General features: G+C 44.3%; 1 protein-coding gene across 2 annotated transcripts in view; it reads left to right on the top strand.

Moving 5' to 3' along the window:
* The window catches only part of arhgap31 (Rho GTPase activating protein 31), a 118,234-nt gene that overhangs the window by 61,849 nt on the left and 33,326 nt on the right, over positions 1–23,059 (top strand). For both annotated transcript variants that reach the window (XM_055644449.1, XM_055644450.1), the window contains exons 3-5: positions 10,293–10,437; positions 20,761–20,843; positions 21,932–22,039. In XM_055644449.1, the coding sequence (XP_055500424.1) occupies positions 10,293–10,437; positions 20,761–20,843; positions 21,932–22,039 (336 nt within the window). The remainder of the gene's footprint in view (positions 1–10,292; positions 10,438–20,760; positions 20,844–21,931; positions 22,040–23,059) is intronic.

Raw genomic sequence — 23,059 nt, forward strand, 5'->3', positions numbered from 1 at the left:
CTTAGCACATTCCACAGACATTAGTCATGGTCAGAGGTACAGGAAAAGGTTTCCACAGAATGCATCACATCAAAGGCATTTTGTTTACATGGTACAAGATATACTAAAAACATTGGCCATTTGGTTTACGACATCTTACATCAAAGAGATCTCTCTAGCTTCTCCTCTCTGCTTGTCACTTGGGAGACAATGTTATGGTATTTATTATCTCACACACCGCAACCTGAGGAAAGCCTAATTTAAGACTAAATATAAGCTGTAAGCTAGCCCAGATGCCAATTTAATATCTTCTTATATTTTTAACTAAAATTCGGCTTCATCAGGGGTTGGGAGGGAGAGATAGATCAGCCATGATTGATGGCAGAAAAAACTTGCCTAATTCTGCTCCTATCAACTTATGACCTTGTGACCTTCAATGTATAATAGATATGAACATGTGGAATCTCACTGTTGGGGAATCCACAACAGGCCACTTAATTCCACTCAGGACCATGGGAAGGGGAGACAATAGGAACTCGCTCCGTAAAATCATTCACAACAATGCTATGGAGTGCTCCTAAATATGTTCACCCCATAGCACCAAGGATGTGAACACATGCTCTTCTAAAAGATGTCAAATTAAATTCCTGCTCAACCTACGATGATCCTCAGTGGCAATGTTCTTCCTCCCTCACCAGTAATTTGGCAACAAATATACTTTCAGTTAATTGATGGTTAAAATATTCATTTGAAAATATGTATTGCCAGAGGAAGTGATCAAGGAAGGTAAAATAACATTTATAAGACATTTGGGCAAGTTTCATATGGTCATGTCATAAGTGATAGGAGTAGAATTAAGCCATTCAGCCCATCAAGTGCACTCCACCATTCAATCATGGCTGATCTTTCTCTCCCTCCTAGCCCCATTCTCCTGCCTTCGCTCCATAACCTCTGACACCTGTACTAATCAAGAAGCTATCTATCTCTGCCTTAAAAATATCCACTGACTTGGCCTCCACAGCCTTCTGTGGCAAAGAATTCCATAGATTCATCACCCTCTGACTAAAGAAAATTGTCCTCATCTCCTTCCTAAAAGAACATCCTTTGCTTCTGAGGCCATGACCTCTAGTCCTAGACTCTCCCAGTGGAAACATCCTCACCATATCCACTCTATCCAAGCCTTTCACTATTCTGTATGTTTCAATGGGGTCCCCCCCCCCATTCTAAACTCCAGCGAGCACAGGCCCAGTGCCGACAAACATTCTTCATAAGTTAACCTACTCATTCCTGATTTCGAGAGATTTATGGGCCAAAATCGGGCAAATGTCACATGCGTAGATGGGCACCTTGATCGGCATGACGTTGGGTTGATGGGCCTGTTTCCAAGCTGTATGCCCCAATGACTCTACAGCTCTAAGTCTGTTTATTCCACCTTGTTACTCCTTAACCTGGGTTAATCCAGCGTTGGAAATTCTACAAAATGGATGTATTATCTTTCCTACCTCTGCTGCACCTGACTCAGGACTGCGGCACTATTCTATTCCACACCACCACCACCTTCAGATACATGGCAGAAAACAGCAGAACTGGAAAGGAGGCACAGAATTACTCAGCATAGAAATATTCCTCACCTCACCCTGCCAAATACTTGAGCTGCAATTGTACTGAGAAATAATAGAGACACATTATTGATTGGTTCAAACCCCCTTTGAATACAAATTCAACAAAATGAGAGAAACAATGGCGCAGCAGTAGAATTGCTGCCTTAAAGCGCCAGAGTTCCAACTTGACCTGTGACCTGCGTGGGTTTTCTCCGGAACCTCTTGTTTCCTCCCACATCCCAGCGATGTACAGGTTTGTAAGTTAATTGGCTTGATAACATTGTAAATTGTCCCATGCGTGTGTGGGATAGTATTAATGTGCGGAGATCGTTGGTTGGTGCGGACTCGGTGGGCTGAAGGGCCTGTTTCCAGGCTGTATCGCTAAACTAAACCAAACTGAACTAAAACATTGCCTAATGTCATCCCCTTGGCTATTAATACTTACAGAGCCATTCCTTCTTAAATAACCAAAGTTAAACAGTTATTCCAGCACCCATTCGCCTTCATTGCCAAGCAACAAAGAGCCAATAGCTGCTATGACTGCTCCATGTGTTTCAAACACTAAAACACCAATCTTACTTTCACCAAACCTTAGTGCAATAGCAGTCAGCAGTCAGTCACATGGAACAATCATTAACAATGTGAAAACATTCATTGTTGTTTGTGGACCAGTGTTGTGTAGGACACATTTTGTATTTTGAGGATAGTGTTTGATAGATATTTTAATTGGTGTTCTGAGTCAGTAATATTTGCAACCAGCCAAGAAACACCTCGAGTAAATAAGTCGCTGTGGGAGCTGCATTTAACCATGGACAGGTCACAATACTTTTAGCATTGCTTGAGGCAAATTGTGAGTGTTCACAAATAACAACTGCAGTGTGGTTCATCTCACTAACTCCCACACACGCGGTTTCACGCTGAACATTTATCCGCAGGTGGGTGTCACACCAAATTGCTCCATCATTGGTGGGTTCACAGAGTCACAGCTGAAAGTAGCTGTGAGTTGTAGTCCCATCCGTCTCTTTTCCTGCTGAGAGTCATACAACACCAAAGCAGGTTATCCAGCCCATCAACCCTGTGTCAATTGTTCGTAGAATTTTCCCAATTACACTTCCCACCCCGTATATTCTTCATAGTCCTCCAGTCCCTTATTCACTTGGAATCCAATTCCACTACATACTGTGTAAGAAGGAACTGCAGATGCAGGTTTAAACCGTAGACACAACAAGCTGGAGTAACTCAGCAAGACAGGCAGCATCTCTGTAGAAGGAATGACCCTAAGAAGTGTCTCGACCCGAAAGGTCACCCATTCCTTCTCTCCAGAGATGCTGCTTGTCCCGCTGAGTTACTCCAGCTTTTTGTGTCTATCTCCACTACATACTGAATCTGCATTTGAAAAAGGATCAGGATCCGAAACGTCACCCATTCCTTCTCTCCAGAGACGCTGCCTGATCCGCTCACTTACTCCAGCTTTTTGTGCCTATCTTCTGCATCTCTACACCTTAGAACAATACGTTGCGTTCAGTAAATGCTTTCATCAAACGTCGCAAACAGCTTTGATGTAAAGCTCCTTCGTACAGACTAAGTTTATGGTGAAACCATCATTACTGTTCAGCTGCTTCAGGCCTCTGTTACTAGAGGCAGTGCTGGGATGTGGAAAGGGAGCAGATTCCTTCAGAGGTAAGGTGGCAATGCCCCCTGGCACATACAGGAAAGCAAAACATCAGAACAAGGGCAGCACGGTGGCGCAGCTGTAGAGTTGCTGCCTCACAGCCCCAGAGACCCGGGTTTGATCCAGACTATGGGTGCTGTCTGTACGGAGTTTGTACATTCTCCCCGTGACCACATGGGTTTCCCCCGAGATCGTCAATTTCCTCCCACACTCCAAAAACTTACAGGTTTGTTAGTTAATTGGCTTGGTAAAAGTGTAAATTGTCCCTAGTGTATGTGGTTTAGTGTTAGTGTGCTGGGATCGTTGGTCGGTGTGGACTTGGTGGGCCGAAGGACCTGTTTTTGCATAGTATCTCCAAAACTAAAACTAAACTAAATGGTTTGCATTTCAACTGGTACCTTTGGACAGAATTCTGATATAACCTCAACCCTGCAAAGTATTATCCAAATTCAATTTCCCATTTTCTTTGCCTTAGACTGTGAATGTTCCCCGTGTTACTTGAGTCCAATATGTTACAGTTATCTTACAGAATCTTGACTATCAAGCCTGCAAACTCCTGTACAAAAAGATCGTTTCATTAAAACATACATAGAACATAGAATTGTACAGCACAAAAACATGCCTTTCAGCCCACAGAGTCCATGTCAAACGTGATGCCAAGTTAAACGAATCACCACTACCTGCATATGACCCATGCGCCTCCATTCTCTGCATATCAGGCGCCTATCCAATGGCGCTATTGTATCTGCCTAATGTTGAGGCTCTATAAGGTGCTGGTCAGGCCACATTTGGAATATTGTGAGCAATTCTGGGCACCATATCTGAGGAAGGATGTGCTAGCTCTGGAGAGGGTCCAGAGGAGGTTTACACTAATGATCCCAGGAATAAGTAGGTTAAACTATGATGAGCGTTTGTTGGCACTGGGCAGCTGGAGTTTAGAAGATTGAGGGGGACCTAATTAAAACTACAGAAGAGTGAAAGGCTTGGATAGAGTGGATGTGGAGAGGATGTTTCCACTGGTGGGAAAGTCTGGGACTAAAGGTCATAGCCTCAGAATTAAATGACGTTCTTTTAGAAAGGAGTCGAGGAGAAATTTCTGTAGTCAGAGGGTGGTGAATCTGTGGAATTCTTTGCCACAGAAAGCTGTGGAGGCCAAGTCAGTGGATATTTTTAAGGCAGAGATAGATAGATTCTTTGTACAGAAAGGAACTGCAAATGCTGGTTTAAATCAAAGGTAGACACAAAATGCTGGAGTAACAGTGGGACAGGCAGCATCTCTGGAGAGAAGGAATGGGTGACGTTTTGGGTCGAGACCCTTCTTCAGACTGATGTCAGGGGAGTGGGCGGTACAGAGATAAAATGTTAGATTATTACAGGTGTCAGTGGTTATGGAGTGAAGGCAGGAGAATGGGGTTAGGAGGAAGAGATAGATCAGCCATGATTGAATGGCGTAGACTTGATGGGCTGAATGGCCTAATTCTACTATTCCTTATGACCTTATGGCCTCTCCCACCCGCCTGAACGCATTCCAGGCGCCCACCACTTTGTGGTGTCGAAAAGGAAAAGGAAACAGATAATTATTTTCTAAACTCAGGAAAAACTGTATGTTGTAATGTTTCTCTCATTTCTAGGTGCACATTGAGTAACATAAATCAAATCTAAATTCATTGGCTGTCCCATGTTGGAGGTTGATGTTGTCATCCTGGGAATGGGAGGCCCAGATTTTCACCCTAGAGAACAACATATTTTTTATTTGAAAATATTTAGAATGTTTAATCAATATAGACCACTTCTGTTGGCTTAATCCAGTTAGACAGTCCTCAGCATTCCACAGTCAGTAACCATCCTGGGCCCTATGCACTGAAATTCCTCCCTTTCCCTCTTCACCCCATTAGTTGGTCCTTCTCCTTCAGATGACATGCCTCAAAATCAACCACTTTGACCAAGCATCTTCTCTTTGTGTCTCCTTATTTAGTTGGCTTAAAGTATATTGTTAAAATACATTGTTTAAGTATCCATTAAAATGTATGAAGGGAACGCGCATTGCTGCTGTTGTATAACACAATGATCGGGATGCATTGATTGAAATCTTAAACTAGAAACAAGAAACATAGAAATTAGGTGCAGGAGTAGGCCATTCGGCCCTTTCAATATGACATGGCTGATCATCCAACTCAGTATCCCGCATCTCTCTCTTTGTCCCCTTGTCTCCCCTCTTAAATATAGCCAGAACTTGACTTCTGTGGCAAGAGTACATTGTGTAAAAAAGTTCATCATGTTTCTAAAGTATCCATTAAAATGTATGAAGGGAACGCGCATTGCTGCTGTTGTATAACACAATGATCGGGATGCATTGATTGAAATCTTAAAGGAGCGCCACAGTCCACAGTCATCAATTGGCAGATGCAGCACTGAGTTGCTCATTCGATGAACATTTTGATGGAAGTTTGTATAGTTATCCAGGATAAATGAAAAAAGAGAAACGTGAGCCCAGGCTGCATCCAAGCTTTGTGTAATCGAACCGCATCAGTTCCAGGCTTAGTACAGGTTTAGGCTTATTATTGTCACGTGTACCGAGGCATGGTGAAAAGCTTTGTTTTGCACGCTATCCAAGCAGATCAGATTATACGCTACATAAATACAATGAAGTCAAATCCGTACATTAGGTAGAGCAAAGCTAAAATAACAGAGCACTCAAATCCACATGGACCATTTCTGACATTTCCCTACCATTTCTTGACCTCACTATCTCCATCGCAGGTGATAGACTCCTGACCGACATCCACCATAAACCCACTGACTACCATGGCTATCTGGACTACACTTCTTCCCACCCTGCTTTCTGTAAGGACTCCATCCCCTGCTCCCAATTCCTCCGTCTACTCCGCATCTACACCCAGGATGAGGTGTTCCACACCAGGGCATCGGAGATGTCCTCATTCTTCAGGGAATGGGGGTTCCCCTCTTCTACCATAGATGAGACTTTCACCAGGGTCTCTGCTATACCCCGTGACTCTACTCTCACTCCCCATCCCCCCACTCGTAACAAGGACAGAGTCCCCCTTGTCCTCACCTTCCACCCTACCAGCCGTCACGTACAACAAATAATCCTCCTTCATTTTCGCCACCTCCAACGTGACCCCACCACTTGCCACATGTTCCCATCTCCTCCCGTCTGCTTTCCGCAGAGACCGCTCCCACCATAACTCCCTGGCCAATTCGTCCCTTCCCACCCGAACCACCCCCACTCCGGGCACTTTCCCTTGCAACCGCAAGAAATGCTACACTTGTTGCCTTACCTCCCCCCTTGACTCTATTCAAGGACCCAAGCAGTCTTTCCAGGTGCGACAGAGGTTCACCTGCACCTCCTCCAACCTCATCTAATGCATCCACTGCTCTAGATGTAAGCTGCTCTACATCAATGAGACCAAGCATAGGCTTGGCGATCGCTTCGCCAAACACCTCCGCTCGGTTCGCAATAACCAACCTGATCTCCTGGTGGCTCAGCACTTCAACTCCCCCTCCCATTCCAAATCCGACCTTTCTGTCCTGGGCCTCCTCCATGGCCATGAGGACCACCGGAAATTGGAGGAGCAGCATCTCATATCGCCTGGGCAGTTTGCACCCCAGCGGTATGAAGATTGACCTGTAATTTCAGGTAGTCCTTACATTCTCCTCCCCTTCTCAGCTCTCCCTCAGCACACTGGCTCCTCCTCTTCCTTTCTTCTTCAGTCTGAAGAAGGGTTTCGGCCCGAAATGTCACCTATTCCTTCACTCCATAGATGCTGCCCCACCCGCTGAGTTTCTCCAGCATTTTTGTCTACCGCAGAATATAATTCTCAGCATTACAGCACAACAATTCCACAAAGTCCAATAATGGGGTAACAGTGAATCAAACAGTAATCTAGCTTCTGGAAAAGTTCAGCAGCCTCTGATACCAGAAGAGAAGGAACTGGGCCTGATTCTGGTATAGCATGCTTTCAAGGTTCTGTACCTTTTGCCCAATGGGAGCAGGGAGAAGAAGGAATAACCAGGGTGGCACACATTTTTGATTAGCTTGGCTGCTTTTACAAGGCAGCGTGAATTGTAGATAGAGATGGATTCAATGGTGAGAAGTCTGGTCTGTATGGTGGACTGGGCTACACTTACAGCTCTCTCCAATATCATGCGATCTTAGCAGAGTTGTTCCCAAACCAAGCTGTGGTGGAATCCCACTGTATGGTGCATCTATAGAAGTTTATACGTGTCACAGGCGATATGCCAAATTTTCTCACTCATTAACGATGAAGAGGCGTTGATGTGCCTTCCAATCTGTTACATCAATATGGTAGGTCCACAACAGTTTGTCGGTAATATTAACGTCAAGAAACTCCTAACTATTTATACATCCACACCATTGATGCTGATGAGCTTTCCCCACACTTCCTGAAGTCAATAACTAGCTCCTTGGTCTTGCTGACATTGAGGTTGTCGTCCTGACACCATGTTATCAAGTATTCTACCTCCCTCCTTTACACTGTCTCGTCATTGTTCGTGATTCACTCCAACACAGTGGTGCTCTCTGAGCCAAATTCAGCTACAGGGTTGTGACTGTGTAGGGAATATAGTTGGGGACTGAGGTCACATTCTTGCATGGAACCTATGTTGAGAGTTACTCTGGAGGAGGTGTTGTCATCTCTCCTCGGTGATTGTGGTCTGTGAGTCAAGGATCCAGTGGCAGAGAGAGGGGAGGGAATGTTGCAGATTCCTGGGTCCAGGAGTGTGGAGATGAATTAAAATGGGATAATAGTGTTGAAGGTGGAGCAGTCGTTGATAAATAATATAAGCCTAGGTGCCCTTGTTGTTCTGGGAAAATAGTTATCCCCCTGTTATTGCAGCTGCAACTGGGATAACAGCAGCTCAAATAAGGTAATAAGGTTATTTTTAGGTTGGGCCATCCTTAGTCACGTGTGTGACCACAGAATATAAAAATTTGTGGAATACATCACTTCTAATTCTGAAAGCATTACAGGTATATCGTTTTGTACTGTATATGTGATTCATATGTTTTTCCAAGTTTATCAAGTGAATTTTTCACATGTTACGCTGACAATGTTTGTTGAGGGACGGAGGTTAAATATGACTCATCACGTGTGTGACCTCACACGGAAGCATTTTTTACATAACTCAGTTTTACCTTACAAACTCTGAATTTTAAAAAGCTAGAATGTTCATATCTTTAGCAGACATGCATTATAGTTCTGTAGGTAGGAAAATAGCAATGAATAAGATTAATGTCTTACAATAATTTTTTAATGTATTACTTTGTGATGATATCTGGTCACGTGGGTGCCATTTTGGTTCACTTTCCAAAAATGGCCCGGTTGTACATTAAACATTTGTCACTTTTTTTGCTGTGCTGCTTGGTGGTTGCCATCTATTATGGCCCCAGTTATTGTAATGTTTACCTGAGCCTCTGCGGGCTGCTCAGACTCATTCTGATGTCACAGATACACCTTGGCTCAAGCTTCATCAGCCTTCATCTTAGTTTAGTTTAGTTTAGAGATGCAGCGCGGAAACAGGCCCTTCGGCCCATCTGGTCCACACCGACCAGCGATCCCCACACATTAACATGGGACAATTTTTACATTTTACCAAGCCAATTTACCTACATACCTGTACGCCTTTGGAGTGTGGGAGGAAAACCGAAGTTCTCGAAAAGCCCAAAAGAATGTACAAACTCCGTACAGAATGCAGGATTTCGTTGTCTAATGCACAATTTATATTGTCTAATGAGATGTCTTTCATTTTGGATTATAACAGGTTTATCGGATTGGCCTCCTGTTGTAGACCAGAATCACGGGTAGCCATGTATAATAGTGTTCCCCTCTAAAAACTGTCCAAACCTCCCCATCCTTCTTCAGGGACCATCAACCATTTATCTTGGCCTGATACTGGTTTGCATTATTGCACAGGGATAATGAAAGCAGTAATCTATACATTCCACCCTCTAGCCTGGCTGCTCTTTCAGGCAGTGGCCATCATGCAGTGCCAGGCACAGCAAGAACACAAACCATTTGCAGCAGTCCGATGCCTCCTTTCAATAGTTTAGTTTAGAGATACAGCGAGGAAACAGGCCCATCGGCCCACCGAATCCGCCCCGACCAGCGATCCCCGCACACTAACACTATTCTACACACACTAGGGACAATTTACATTTATACCAAGCCAATTAACCTACAAACCTGTACATCTTTGGAGTGTGGAGTGTGGGAGATGACCGAAGATCTCGAAGAAAACCCACGCAAGTCACGGGGAGAACGTACAAACTCCGTACAGACAAGCACCCATAGTCACGATCAAACCCGGGTCTTCGGCGCTGTAAGGCAGTCAATATACCACTGCTCTACCGTGCGGCCCTAAAGTAGATCGCCTTCAGTTATTGATAGAATCAGAGACTACTGTATTGAAAGAAAATGAATGATGGAGACAAAGAGAATCCACACAGAGATATTAGCAAGTAATATTATGGTAAATCTTGAAGCATTTTACAAACATTCACTAGTGCCTGTGCAAACATTCATAAAAATAATACAGAGCAGACACTTCATGATATAACTAATTTGGCCCCTCTGTATACATTATAGGGGGTCCCAGAATATACAAATGTACCTTTGCCAGCAGCAATCTATCAAAGACGGACCTATTCTGCCTTCAGCACTGAAACGAAGAGACCTACTTTGTGTGACTGTGTGGGGAGGAACTGCAGATGCTGGTTTAAACTGAAGATAGACACAAAAAGCTGGAGTAACTCAGCAGGATCGGCAGCATCTCTGGAGAGAAGGAATGGGTGACGTTTCGGGTCGAGTCTGAAGAATAGTCTTGACCGGAAACGTCACCCATTCCCTTAATCCAGTGATGCTGCCTGTTCCTCCAGCATATTGGGTTTCTGTCTGATTTGAATCGTGTTGTGAGGAAAACTGATTTTCCACATTTTCACTGTGAATGTCTGGTCCATCTCACGATCTCACCATCACACCCTCTTGTTACCGGTGTTGCAGGCAGGAGTTTGGCACAGAGCAGCAGCCTGACTTGACGAAGGAAGTGTATCTGCAAGATATCCACTGTGTGGGATCTCTCTGCAAGCTCTATTTCCGAGAGCTACCCAATCCTCTCCTCACATATGAACTCTACAAAAAATTCACAGTGAGTACACTTTCTCTTCTATCTCTGAAGTTTGCTCCTTTCTCCTCCTCGGGTGAGGAGGATGAAGGTTTGTGTCAAGTTACAATTGTGACCCCTGCTCACCAGGCCTTCACCGTACCTCGGTACACGTGACAATAAACTACAACTAAACCAAACTTCACCCTGTGTAAAAAGGGCGGGCACGGTGGCGCAGCGGTATAGTTGCTGCCTTGCAGCGCCGGAGACCCAGGTTCGATCCTGATTACGGGTGCTTGTCTTTGCGGAGTTTGCACGTTCTCCCTGTGACCGCGTGGCTTTTCTCCGAGATCTTCAGTTTCTTTCCACACTCCAAAGACTACAGGTTTATAGGCTAATTGGTTTGGTATAAGTGTAAATTGTCCCTAGTGTGTGTATGTTAGTCTGTGCGGACTTAGTGGGCCGAAGGGCCTGTTTCTCTAAACCAAACTAAACTGCAGATGCTAGTTTACACCAAAGACAGACACAACATGCTGGAGTAACTCAGTGGGACAGAAGGACTGGGTGACGTTTTGGGTCGAGACCCTACTTCACTCTTCTTCTTATGCAACCCCAGGTGGTGTATACTGACAGGGTATTTTGTCTGCGAGGAGAGGGAGGGACTACAAATGATCCTGACATTAGTCACTTGCAGCTGGGAGAGAAGGTTTGCAAAAAGTGATCACCATCTTGCAGAACTTGCTATTGTTTACATGGGCTTTTGCTGCCCAGTGAAATCTAAGCTGGAATCTAGTCTGACTTCAGGCTGGATGCCGCACTCGGTTTTGCATATTTGTGCATTGGAGAGTAGGCACACTGTCTCAGCAAGGAAGCCAAACTCCTGGTGTGCAGAGGAAGTCTCCCTGAGGAATGAGGGGCCAGCAGCTGAGCTCAACCATTAATAGCAGTCATGAACTCATTAAAGTCCATCTCCCTTCCATTGCTGAAGCTCAGATACATTGAGGTTCACATGGTGCTGAGTGTAAGATGCTAGAGATCTTGGCAAATATGAAAGATTCATGTCTCATGGCCAGCTCTCAACAGCTACTTATTGTAAAGGAAAGGCTTTTACTTTCACTTTGGAACTGTGAGTAATCCATGTCCAACTGGCTTGCTCGTGGTCCCATTAGAGACTGGAAAATGAACACAGCGCTCGGAAAGTGCACACAAGGGTAAATGCTGGATCAACAAAAGCAGATGGATCCCTTTATGTGTCAGATTTATGAAGTGTCCAGATCTGAGGCTGAACAAGCAAGGCCAGGCTATTGGCATGTACAGTTGCATTATAATATTTAAACCTAATATGATTGCCTTGGATCAGAATTTTACAACTTTCATAGAGATTCAACGCAGCCAATAAAACCTGCTACTCCATAGTCCTCGAAACCTGGCCTGTGCATGTAGACCTAACAAAAGAATGATTAGTTATGCATCGGGTGTGAATGGTGTTATATACATTATCTCTAGTATTGGTACATACGTTTCCATTAATGGACAGTCTGACATTCCTTGTGCCAAGCCCAGCTGGATCTACAGACTGAGAACCATTTTAACTCCCTTTCCCATTCCAATATCGACCTTTCTGTCCGTGGCCTCCTCCATTGCCCACATCAAACTGGAAGAACAGCACCCCATATTCAGCTGGGGTAACTTAAGTAGGATGGAACTGCAGGTGCTGGTTTATACCGAAGATAAGACACATCATGCTGGAGTAACTCGGTGGGTCAGACAGCAGATGTTTTGGATCGGAACCCTTCTTTGTCTATCCAACATTCTGAATATTGAATTCTCCAATTTCAAGTAATGCCCCTTCAAACACCGTCTCTTTCCCTTGGCCCTCCCCCCACCTCAATGTGCACATATTTCTCCAACCATCTCCACCCCAGCTCACCCTGCTCATTTGCCCTCCTTTATTCACTTGCCTCCCATCTTAGATTTCCCACCTTACCCTTCTACCCATCTAATTTCTCCTTGCCCATGTCTCCATCCACCTACATCCCTCCCTCTGGCTTTACATCTGACACCCGTATGCCTCGTTTTCACCTCTAGCCTCTGTCATGTACTCCACCCATCTGATTATCAAGCCCCCCCCCCTCCCCCCTCACCTGTACTCAACTATCATTCAGCAGACTTTGCCCAGCTCCAATTCTCTCTTCCAGCTTTCTCCCCACTAGTCCAATCAGTCTGAAGAAGGGTCCAGACATGAAATGTCCATTCTTTCCAAAGAAGCTGTCTGACCCACCGAGTTTCCCCAGCACATCGTGTTTTGGTCAAGATTCCAGCATCTTCAGCCTTACTTTTTTTTTAATTTCATGCCCTCCTCTCGCTTTATCCTTGACTTGTTTAGACAATAGACAATAGACGACAGGTGCAGGAGTAGGCCATTCGGCCCTTCGAGCCAGCGCCGCCATTCAATGTGATCATGGCTGATCATCCGCAATCAGTACCCTGTTCCTGCCTTCTCCCCATATCTCCTGACTCTGCTATCTTTAAGAGCACTATCTAGCTCTCTCTTTAAAGTATCCAGAGAACCGGCCTCCACCGCCCTCTGAGGCAGAGAATTCCACAGACTCACAACTTTCTGTGAGAAAAAGTGTTTCCTCGTCTCCGTTCCAAATGGCTTGCCCCTTATTCTTAAACTGTGGCCCCTGGTTCTGGACTCCCCCAACATCGGGAACATGTTTCCTGCCTCTAGCGCGTCCAAACCCTTAATAATCATATTATTTTCAATTAGATATCCTCTCATCGTTCTAAACTCCAGAGTATACAAGCCCAGCCGCTCCATTCTCACAGCATATGACAGCCTTAGGCTGTGATGTTGCATGCCGTGTGCCTGGGGAAGGACAGGGAATTACTTACCCAGGCTGAGAAAGAGGACAAGGTGACTACAGAAAAATTATAACCACATTGGGGAGGGTTTATCATTAATCATTATTAACATATTGCCAGCTCTGAGGAAAGATTGGACGATTTAAGGTTGCTTTCTTTGAAGTTAGACACAAAATGCTGGAGTAATTCAGCGGGTGAGGCAGCATCTCTGGGGAGAAGGAATGGGCGACATTTCGGGTTGAGACCCTTCTTCAGGCTGATGTCAGGTGAGGGGGTGGGACAAAGATGGAATGTAGTCGGAGACAATAAGACTAGTGGGAGAACAGGGAAGGGGAAGGGGATGGAGAGAGAAAGCAAGGGCTATCAAAGTTAGAGAAGTCAATGGTCTTTCTTTCTTTCTTTGAAACAGAGGAGGCTTAGGGCTCTATAATTATGAGGGACCTGATTTATTTTAGAGGGAGAATTTATTTTCCAAGCAGAAGAGACAAAAATAGGATGTATAGAATTATTGTATTTGATTGAAGAATTAGGGTGGGGGGGGAGGGAGGGGAATAAGAAAAAAGCTTTTCATCCAGTTGTTGGTAAGGATATGGAACTCATTGTTTAGTTTAGAGATACAGAGCAGAAGCAGGCCCTATGGCCCAATGAGTCCGCACCGACCAGCGATCCCCGCTCATTAACACTACCCTACACTAGGCACAATTTTACATTTATACCAAGCCAATTAACCTACAAACCTGTATGTCTTTGGAGTGTGGGAGGAAACTGAAGTTCTCGGAAAAACTACCCACAGGTCACGAGGTGAATGTACAAACTCCGTACAGACAGCACCCGTAGCCAGATCGAACCCAGGTCCCTGGCCCTGTCAGCGTAGTATTGCCCCTGTCCCACTTAGGAAACCTGAACGGAAACCTCTGGAGACTTTGTGCCCCACCCAAGGTTTCAGTGCGGTTCCCGGAGGATCCCGGAGGTTTTTGTCAGTCTGCTTCCACTACCTGCAACCTCCGGCAACCACCTGCAACCTCCGGGAAACGCACGGGAACCTTGGATGGGGCGCAAAGTCTCCAGAGGTCTCCGTTCAGGTTTCCTTAGTGGGACAGGGGCATTAGGCAGCAACTCTACCGCTGCACCACTGTAAGTGCGGTTTGAAAGCGCTGTTGAGGCAGAAGCTCGAGACACATTTAAGCAGTAACCTGCATGCGTGTATGTGAAGAATTGTAACATGTAGGAAGGAACTACAGATGCTGGTTCAAACTGGCTAGACACAAAAAGCTGGAGCAACTCAGCAGGTCAGACACCATCTCTGGAGAAAAGGTAGAGGTGACGTTTCGGATCAGGTGTGAAGAAGGGTCTCGACCCAAAACATCACCTATTAATTTTCTCCAGAGATGCTGCCTGGCCCGTTGATTTACCCCAGCTTTTTGTGTCTACCTGAAGAATTATAACTGCAAAGTTATGACGCAAATGCTGGGAAGTGAGATTAGCTAGGAGAGCTCTTGTTCAACCCGCGGAGACACACTGACCCAAATTACCTTGCTTTGTGCTGTATATTTTCTTTAAGTCTATGAATACACATAAATAGTAAGATTAAACGAGAACTTACCAGTTTGAAGTTTGATCGTTATTTTATGAGGAGTAACGTTGAGGGATTACGTGAAGAACCCCGCCAGGACGCATGCGTGTCATTCTTCAAAGCAGCGGTGTGAAATCACAGATAACTGTAATGACTAAACATAGTAAGATTAGAGAAGAGATACCAGTTGAGTATATGATCAAGGGTGGAAGCGGAGGGCACGTAATCCCTCAACGTTACTCCTCATAAAATAACGATCAAACTTCAAACTAGTAAGTTCTCGTTTAATCTTACTATTTTACTTTGGAGTCACGTGAGTCACTACGTGAAGATTTTAAAGCTCTGTGATTTCATGCCCTGGAAACGAGTCCATGCATCACATTTGCCTTGATTATGGGGAGAATAGTGTTAACATCATTAGACATCAATACGATATTGAAAACCCAACGATAAATATATTAACACCAAATTATAGCCCCTATTTATAGGGTAAAATTATATTACAGAGCTTTAAATTGTTTCTGCAAATGTTCCAGGTTCAATGACTGGTTTGTTATAAAATCGTTGGAAAGTTTCCTCCGTTGACCATCCTGCTGTCTTGAGGATTTGGTCCATAGGAACATCCAACTTCATAGCTGCCGATGTAGCTGCAGCCCTGGTGGAGTGAGATTTAAAAATGCTAGTGTCTACCCCAGCCTTTATTAGGACCTGTTAGCCATCTAGAGATGGTCTGGACTGTCACTTTTTTGAGTGGCTGTTTGTAGCTGATTAAAAGTGACATTTCTTTGCCTCTGATGATCTTAGTATACTCCATATATAATAGTAAGTGTGTTACAATACAGAGACGATCATCTGTCGGGTAGGCCCTGAATTATGTTTTTAGGCCTGCTGACCCCTGTCTGTTCTGTTTGACTAATTCATTGATGTGAAAAGTTAAATTTCCAGATGAAATAGTCTTGTTGTCCAGCCTTAGTTTCTGTAGCGACTGGACCCTTTGTGCCATGACCAACGCCATCAGCATGACTGTTTTCATTGTCAGTTTCTGTAGGGACAGAGCTGTAGCTGGAGACCAGTTTCTTAACATGGTCAGTACAATGCTCACATCCCATATTTGGGAGTACCTGGTTCTTGGGGGATTAACATTAAAAATGCCCCTCACGAGTTTAGTTACCAGGGGGTGTGTCCCAACAGAATGCCGCACTGTTCATTGCCACAGGTATGTTGATAGAGCACTTCTGGCGCAGTTGATGGCACTATAACTCAGCCCCTCATCGTAATGAAGGCTTGCCAGGAATTCCAGAACAGACGGGATGTTCATAGATCTGTAGGTGATGTTATTGTTGTGACAGTACTTTTCCCATTTCTTGATGACACCAAGTACTGTTTTTTGGTGGACTGTCTGTGGGCCGCTGAAATAATATCCACTGTTCGGTCCGTCAGTCCCAGGTGTAGTAGAGGTGCTTTCAAACTCTACAAATTAATAGGTTTATATAATTATGACATGGGTAACTTCCCCTTGTTGCGGGATGAACCAGTAAATTAAGTATGATGGATGGTGATGCATGGTTCTAATACCATGTCGAGTATCACCGGGACCCATGGTTGAGTAGGCCAATCGGGTACTGTCAAAATACCAGACACGGAGTCTTGCTGTATTTTCCTTAATACCCGACTGATGAGGCAGAAAGGAGGGAATGCATAAATAAACAATATCCCCCAATGCAGCGAAAATGCATCTGTTGCCGCTGCCCCAGGTTCTGGTTCCCATGAACATAATTCGATAACTGGTGTGAGCCTGGATGCGAATAGGTCGATATCTGGTGTTCCATACCGTGCTGTAATTTCAGCAAATACATTTTTATCCAACATCCATTCAGTGTTTTCATTGAATTTGCATGACCTGTTGTCTGCCACTAAATTTAGTTTACCTGGTAAGTAGGTAGCTGATATCCAAATATCTCTCTGGATACACTATTGCCAAATTGTGTTGGCCAGATTGTCACATGATGTCGATTTGTTTCCACCCATATGGTTGATATATGCTACCATGGTGGTGTTGTCAATTTGTAGTCTAACATGCTGGTGATATAACCCAGAACAATATGACTTAAGGCCATGGAATGCACTTAACATTCCCAGGTAGTTTATGCCCAGTGTTTGTAATAATGATGCCTCCTGTGCATTCCATCTCCCCCACAGCTGGAGATGGAATTGGTAGCACCCCAACCAAGTGCACTGGCATCAGTTTGTAGTACCATAGACGGGTTGCTGATAATGTTTGGATTGGAACAATGCCTAATGTTATCTTTCCACCATTTTAGTTCTATTATGGCCTCTGTTGGTAGCTTCATTGGTCTGGCAAAATGACCACCATAATTTTTGAGTGCTCGTATTTTAGCCCTCTGTAATTTTTGATAATGTAAAGGTCCGATTTATGTGGCTGGACACACAGCCACTATTATGCCAATTATTCTTGCTACCAGTCTGATGGATGGTTTAGTGATGTCAATGATTTTGCTGCAAGCCTCTATTAAGGCTGTAACCTTTTCTTTCGGCAAAGTCACTGACATGTGAACTGAGTTAAGGGTGTACCCCAGATGATCCATTGTGTTAAATTACATCTGTGATCACCTCTAATGGGTACTATATAGTAAACATCTTTTAAATCGATGCTTGCCATGTAGTAACCTTAGGAAATCAATTGCATAGCAGTAACAAAGGTTTCCATCTAGTAATGAATATATAGTACGAAAGTATTCAAATTAGTCAAATCTATGATGATGCGGCAACCACCATCTTGTTTATGATAAAGATTTTGGCCACGAATTCCTGTGATTCATGTTGGGTTTCCTCCATTACTCCTTTTTTATAAGGCCACTGTAGTTCAGCATGCGCTTTTGATTTTTCTTTGCTTGTAAGCACGAACATTTGGTTCGGTACATGCTGAACTGGAGGATTATGTTTTTGTATAAATTCTATGGTATAACCCTATACTTCTGAAAATATAAGTGTCGGTAGTTAATTTATTCCATGCATCCAGATAGAATATTAATCTCCCACCAACCTCGTAAGGAACCAGACCCGCCTACCTCCATGGTTACTATTGATAGGTTTGTTACTTTTTCGGTATCCTCCGTGGACGTTGAGGCGCCGGTGTCTGGACCTGTAGTTGGGTCGGTGTTGAGGGTTAGCGCATTCCCCAGGAAGGCCGGTCTGGGCCATGGCCTAAAAAAGACCGATGTTGAGTGTTCCTGGCCTTTGAGTTTTCACCAGTTTGTCTTGGCCGACTGGTGGTGCGTAGGGGTGCTGTTTCTGGCCGAAGTAGTTTTTAGACGTTGCTTTAATGAGCCCCAGGGTTTTACCCTCTTCTTCAAGTTCTTTTACCTGTTTTGATAAGTTGCCTCCAAATAGTAATATTGGTGGTTTGGAGGTTCCAGGTTTGCATAGGCCTGCAAATTAGGGTCTAAAGCCGGTTGGATGGCACTCTTCCTAATACTGTTTACTCGTATTGGTAGTTGCAAAATAAAGTCAGTGCATCCTGGTGATCTTGTGTCATGTCTTGTTCGTTTATTGTGCGGGCGAAAACCGTAATTCCCGCTGTTAGGACTTTCAGAACTTTCTGTAGTTTCAAGTCCCTGGCTCTGATTGAGGCTCCGACATGTTTACAAATACACTGGTTGACACTGGGAACATTCAGTGATTTGCAGTTCCCTGGTGGTAAGTGTCTTGCTGTGGTGTCCAATAATGCCTGTCCTTATAGCTGGTTGAATGACATGTAGTCGATACTTGCAGCTATTTTAGGTTCCAGGTTTTGGCCAGTTTGGTCAGGTTGAATGAACTGGGACACCATATCCAATAGGTTTTCTTGCACCCCATGCACACTAGGAGTATGTTCTGCACACCCCTCTTCAGGGTCAGCCCAGAATTGACCCCCTGTACTCCCCTCTGAAGAGGGAGAAGCACTGTGCAGCCCTACAAGAGGTACTGCTGTAGGACTTACTAGCTGCCCACTGTGATTAGTCTCCATCTCCCGGAGCCTGCCACTTTGGAGTATTTGGTCCAACAGCCTCTCCAACCACCCCCAATGCTCACGGCCACTGGCCGCTCGCAGCTATTCAGAGTCGGACTCATCGGACTCTGTTAGTTTTTTGCTTCGCTCTACCGCCCGGCCGTGGCCGGTGTGGGAGCGAAGTCGGGCACAGCTGTTCCCATTACGGGAGATGGTCGTGCCGTTGGCTGCTGCTGCCGGCTGCCCGCAACCCCGCGGTTCTCCCCCGCCAGCTTTTTCACAGCATTCGTGGATCTGTCCATGCCTCCACCTGTAAGGTAAGTGGAAGGAAAGCAGTCTCCTTACCTGCTGTTCCCGACTTTCAATTCTGGAACGCAGAGTCTCCTTACTTGCTGTTCCCGGCTTTCAAATTCTGCCGTTAAGAGGAACGTCGTTCCCCCTGCTGTGACTCGTTGCAATGCGTGTAGCGATATGACACACATGCGTCCTGGCGGGGTTCTTCACGTAGTCACTCACGTGACTCCGAAGTAAAATGTAAGCTTCATGAACTCTCAGACATACATTCATCTGTACAAATAAAGTGCATGTCCACAGGCATGAGCACGTGCATGTATAGAAGTGCATCTCCAAAGGCATGAATGTATAGAATGAAATGTGATGCATGACTCAAATGTAATGCAAGAATGTATATATGAAGTGCATGTCCAAAGGCATGCGCACGTGCATGTATAGAAAGAGAGATGTGCTCACACACAAATATTTGCGCTGTTAGAATTTTTCCAAACATACTCACAGAGCCAAGTTCTCGTAATGTTCACAAGTGCAAACTTAGAAGTAAGCGAAAGCCAATCAGCTACTGTGGCTGCTGTGGTTGATTGATCTCTCCCTCAATTCTATTTATACATTCTAGCTCCATGTCCCCTGATACACAGCCAAGACATGAAGCTTTGGGACTTCCATTTGGCTCAAGCTTCTGAAAGGGAGATGAGTGGATGATGAGTGGGGATGGCAGGGAAGGATCGCAGGGCCCCACTAGTTTTCCTCACCTTGCCCATCAGTAAACACATACCTGGATAAATGTACATTTACTTTACCTTAGTGATGCAGCACAGAAACAGGCCCTTTGGCGCACACTAACACTATCCTACACACACTAGGAACAATTTACATTTATACCAAGCCAATTAACCTACAAACCAGTATGTCTTTGGGGTGTGGGAGGAAACTGATGATCGCAGAGAAAACCCACACGGTCAAGGGAACAACGTGCAAACTCCGTACAGAGAGCACCCGTAGTCGGGATCGAACCCGGGTCTCCGGCGCTGCAAGCTCTGTAAGGCAGCAACTCTACCGCTGCGCCACCGTGCCACCCCTTGTTACACTTAATCATTATGTTTTATCCCTTTCACTGAGCAGCTTTGTAATTCAAAAAACTGGACCATGAATAAATATTTATCAAATAGCATCTATGTTTCTATGTTTCGTTGTTGATTAAATCTTTTGCTTGATCGCTGGAGGTCTGGTTTGTAATTTTCATTATAATATTTTTTTTACATTGCAATAACATGAAGTTCTGAAACCAAATGGAACTGGTTTAACAGCAATGATGATAGAACAAAGTTTGTATAAGAAGCAATTGCAGATGCTGGTTTACACCGAAGAGAGACACAAAATGCTGGAGCAACTCAGCGGGACAGGCATTATCTCTGGAGGGAAGGAATGGGTGACGTTCCGGGTCGAGACCCTTCTGCAATGGATGTCAACAATCTCACAAAGGGACTGATTTACTGAGACAGACTAGTTGTGTGTTTTTGATTAACATTCTTCATCTAACAAGCAGTTCCGTTTCACCACTGTAAATGGCCAGACTAGGGTTGTGCTGTTCCACTTCACCAAGTCCTGTTGTTTTCACCTTCAGGAGGCTGTTGCTGCTCAGTCTGAGGAGGAGCAGCTGGCGAGGATCCAAGATGTCATCAAAGAGCTACCTCCCCCACATTACAGGTAATAAAACCAGCCGACAGTCACACTCTGTAAATCACCGCCGGGGCTCTGTGGGTGATCGGTCAAACCCAAGCCCGATGTGCTTTTTACTGCACTAAGAACTTTTCAGGCAACTAGCACGCAAGGAAACTCTCAACTAAAAAACGTCTGTGCGATGAAACAATCCCAATTAGAAGCACAGGCGAAAATGCAATAAAAAGTTGGAAAAATAATAATGACATCCTCTTCTCAAGATGCTTTTCCCACTTATTAGTGTCCTTTTGACCCCCGAATATCATGGAGCTTTGAAAGATTTGTCAATCGTGCATATTTTCTATGTTGGAACGTATGCTAAGGGAGGATTTCTCCAGCCCTCTTCTCAATGATGCATTGGACAGACTCAGGATTCGATATCAACAGGAGAGAGTTTGAACCATGGTTATATCTGGCTTTGTGCAGGAAGAAATTGCAAATGCTGATTTAAACGGAAGATAGAGACAAAATGCTGGGGTAACGCAGGGGGGCAGGCAGCATCTCTGGAGAGAAGGAATGGGTTATATCTGGCTTTGTTCTGCTGAGGTCTTGCAGTGCTTGTGTTGTTACACTGGTAGCATCTGCGGCATTCATGATCAAGCATTTAGCCTGACAGCCAGAGAGGGCTGGGTTGTTGATCAAAGACATGAGTTTGAATCCCATCGTGGCAACGGAGGAATATCAAGTTAAATAATTAAATAACTATGGAATTACTAAAGAAAAAAATTCGACTCTCAGTAAAGGTAACAATAAAAGTATCGGAATACCGTAAAACCACATTAAGGTCACAAATTGCCTTCAGAAAAATAAATCTGCTGTCTTTACTTCTGAGCTCCATGTGACTCCACATCCACCAATGTCAGCAAACTCCATACTCTATAAATGAATGAAAATGTTGCACATAATATATAGGTTGCGGAGATTTTCTATTGATGTTTCCTGTATTTGTGGATCGGTTCATTCAGATATTTCATTACAACTTTTAGCATTTTAGTATTAATCAAAGATCATCCTTTTTTCAATAAGATGCCGGTAAACTTGTTCATAAATTTCTCCCTGTCTTTTTCCTCCCACAGAACTTTGGAATACCTGAGCAAACATTTAACACAAATAGCCTCGTTTAGCAACAAGACAAACATGCACTCCAGGAACCTAGCCCTTGTATGGGCTCCCAATCTCCTGAGGTAGGCTACTAAAGTTAACTCATTCTTATTTACAAACATGTGTTTTGTTGTACAGGAGTGGCTACATAGTGGATGCAAATATCATTTTATACCAAGAAGCAACAGACTGATGATGCTGGGAATTTGGAGTAGAACCAGAACTCTCCAAAGGCATTCAGCACATCAGCTTGCAACTGTGGAGAGAGAAACATTCTTTGAGTGTGTAGGAAGGAACTGCAGGTGCTGGTTTAAACCGAAGATAGACACGGAAAGCTGGAGTAACTCAGCCAGCATCTCTAGAGAAAAAGAATAGGTGATGTTTCGGGTCGAGAAACTTCTTCCGACTGAGAGTTAGGAGAAAGAGAAATGAGAGATATAGACGATGATGTAGAGAGATATAGAAAAATGAATGAAAGATATGCAAAAAAGTAATGATGATCAAGGAAATGGTCTATTGTTAGCTGTTGGCTGGGTGAAAACAAGTTAAACAGACAATGAAACTCACCAGGATGACAGTGAAACTATTGCAGCGACTAGGGTGGGGGACAGAGAGAGAGCGTGGATGCAAGGGTTACTTGGAGTTAGGGAAATTAATATCCATACCGCTGGATTGTAAGCTGCCCAAGCAAAACACTTTGATATTCTTTGATTTTTTTTTACCTTTGATTCTTTGAATGATTATCAGTGTGGAAACAGTGGTTTAAGAAGTTCCTACTCTGTGAATTTGAACAACCTACATTCTGCTGTCTAAATCGTAGCTCACACCAATACTTGTGCACCCATCGCCCCTGTCCTGCACTGGCTCTCTGACCTGCACTCCCCAGAGCCAACATTTTCATTAATGTCTCCTCATATCTGTCCCTGGCTCAATTGAACAATTTCTCTAGCACTCCAACCCTTTATATCCCCATTTCATACACAATGATGGAAAAGCTTTCAGCTATCTAGGCCATAAACACTGAATTCCATCCTTTGAAACTTTTCTCTGCTCACTCCTTAACATTCCCTCATTGACCATTCTGTTTCTCCTGAGCTAACATA

This window comes from Leucoraja erinacea, chromosome 13 (assembly GCF_028641065.1).
Source record: "Leucoraja erinacea ecotype New England chromosome 13, Leri_hhj_1, whole genome shotgun sequence".
In the NCBI taxonomy this organism is placed as follows: domain Eukaryota; kingdom Metazoa; phylum Chordata; class Chondrichthyes; order Rajiformes; family Rajidae; genus Leucoraja; species Leucoraja erinaceus.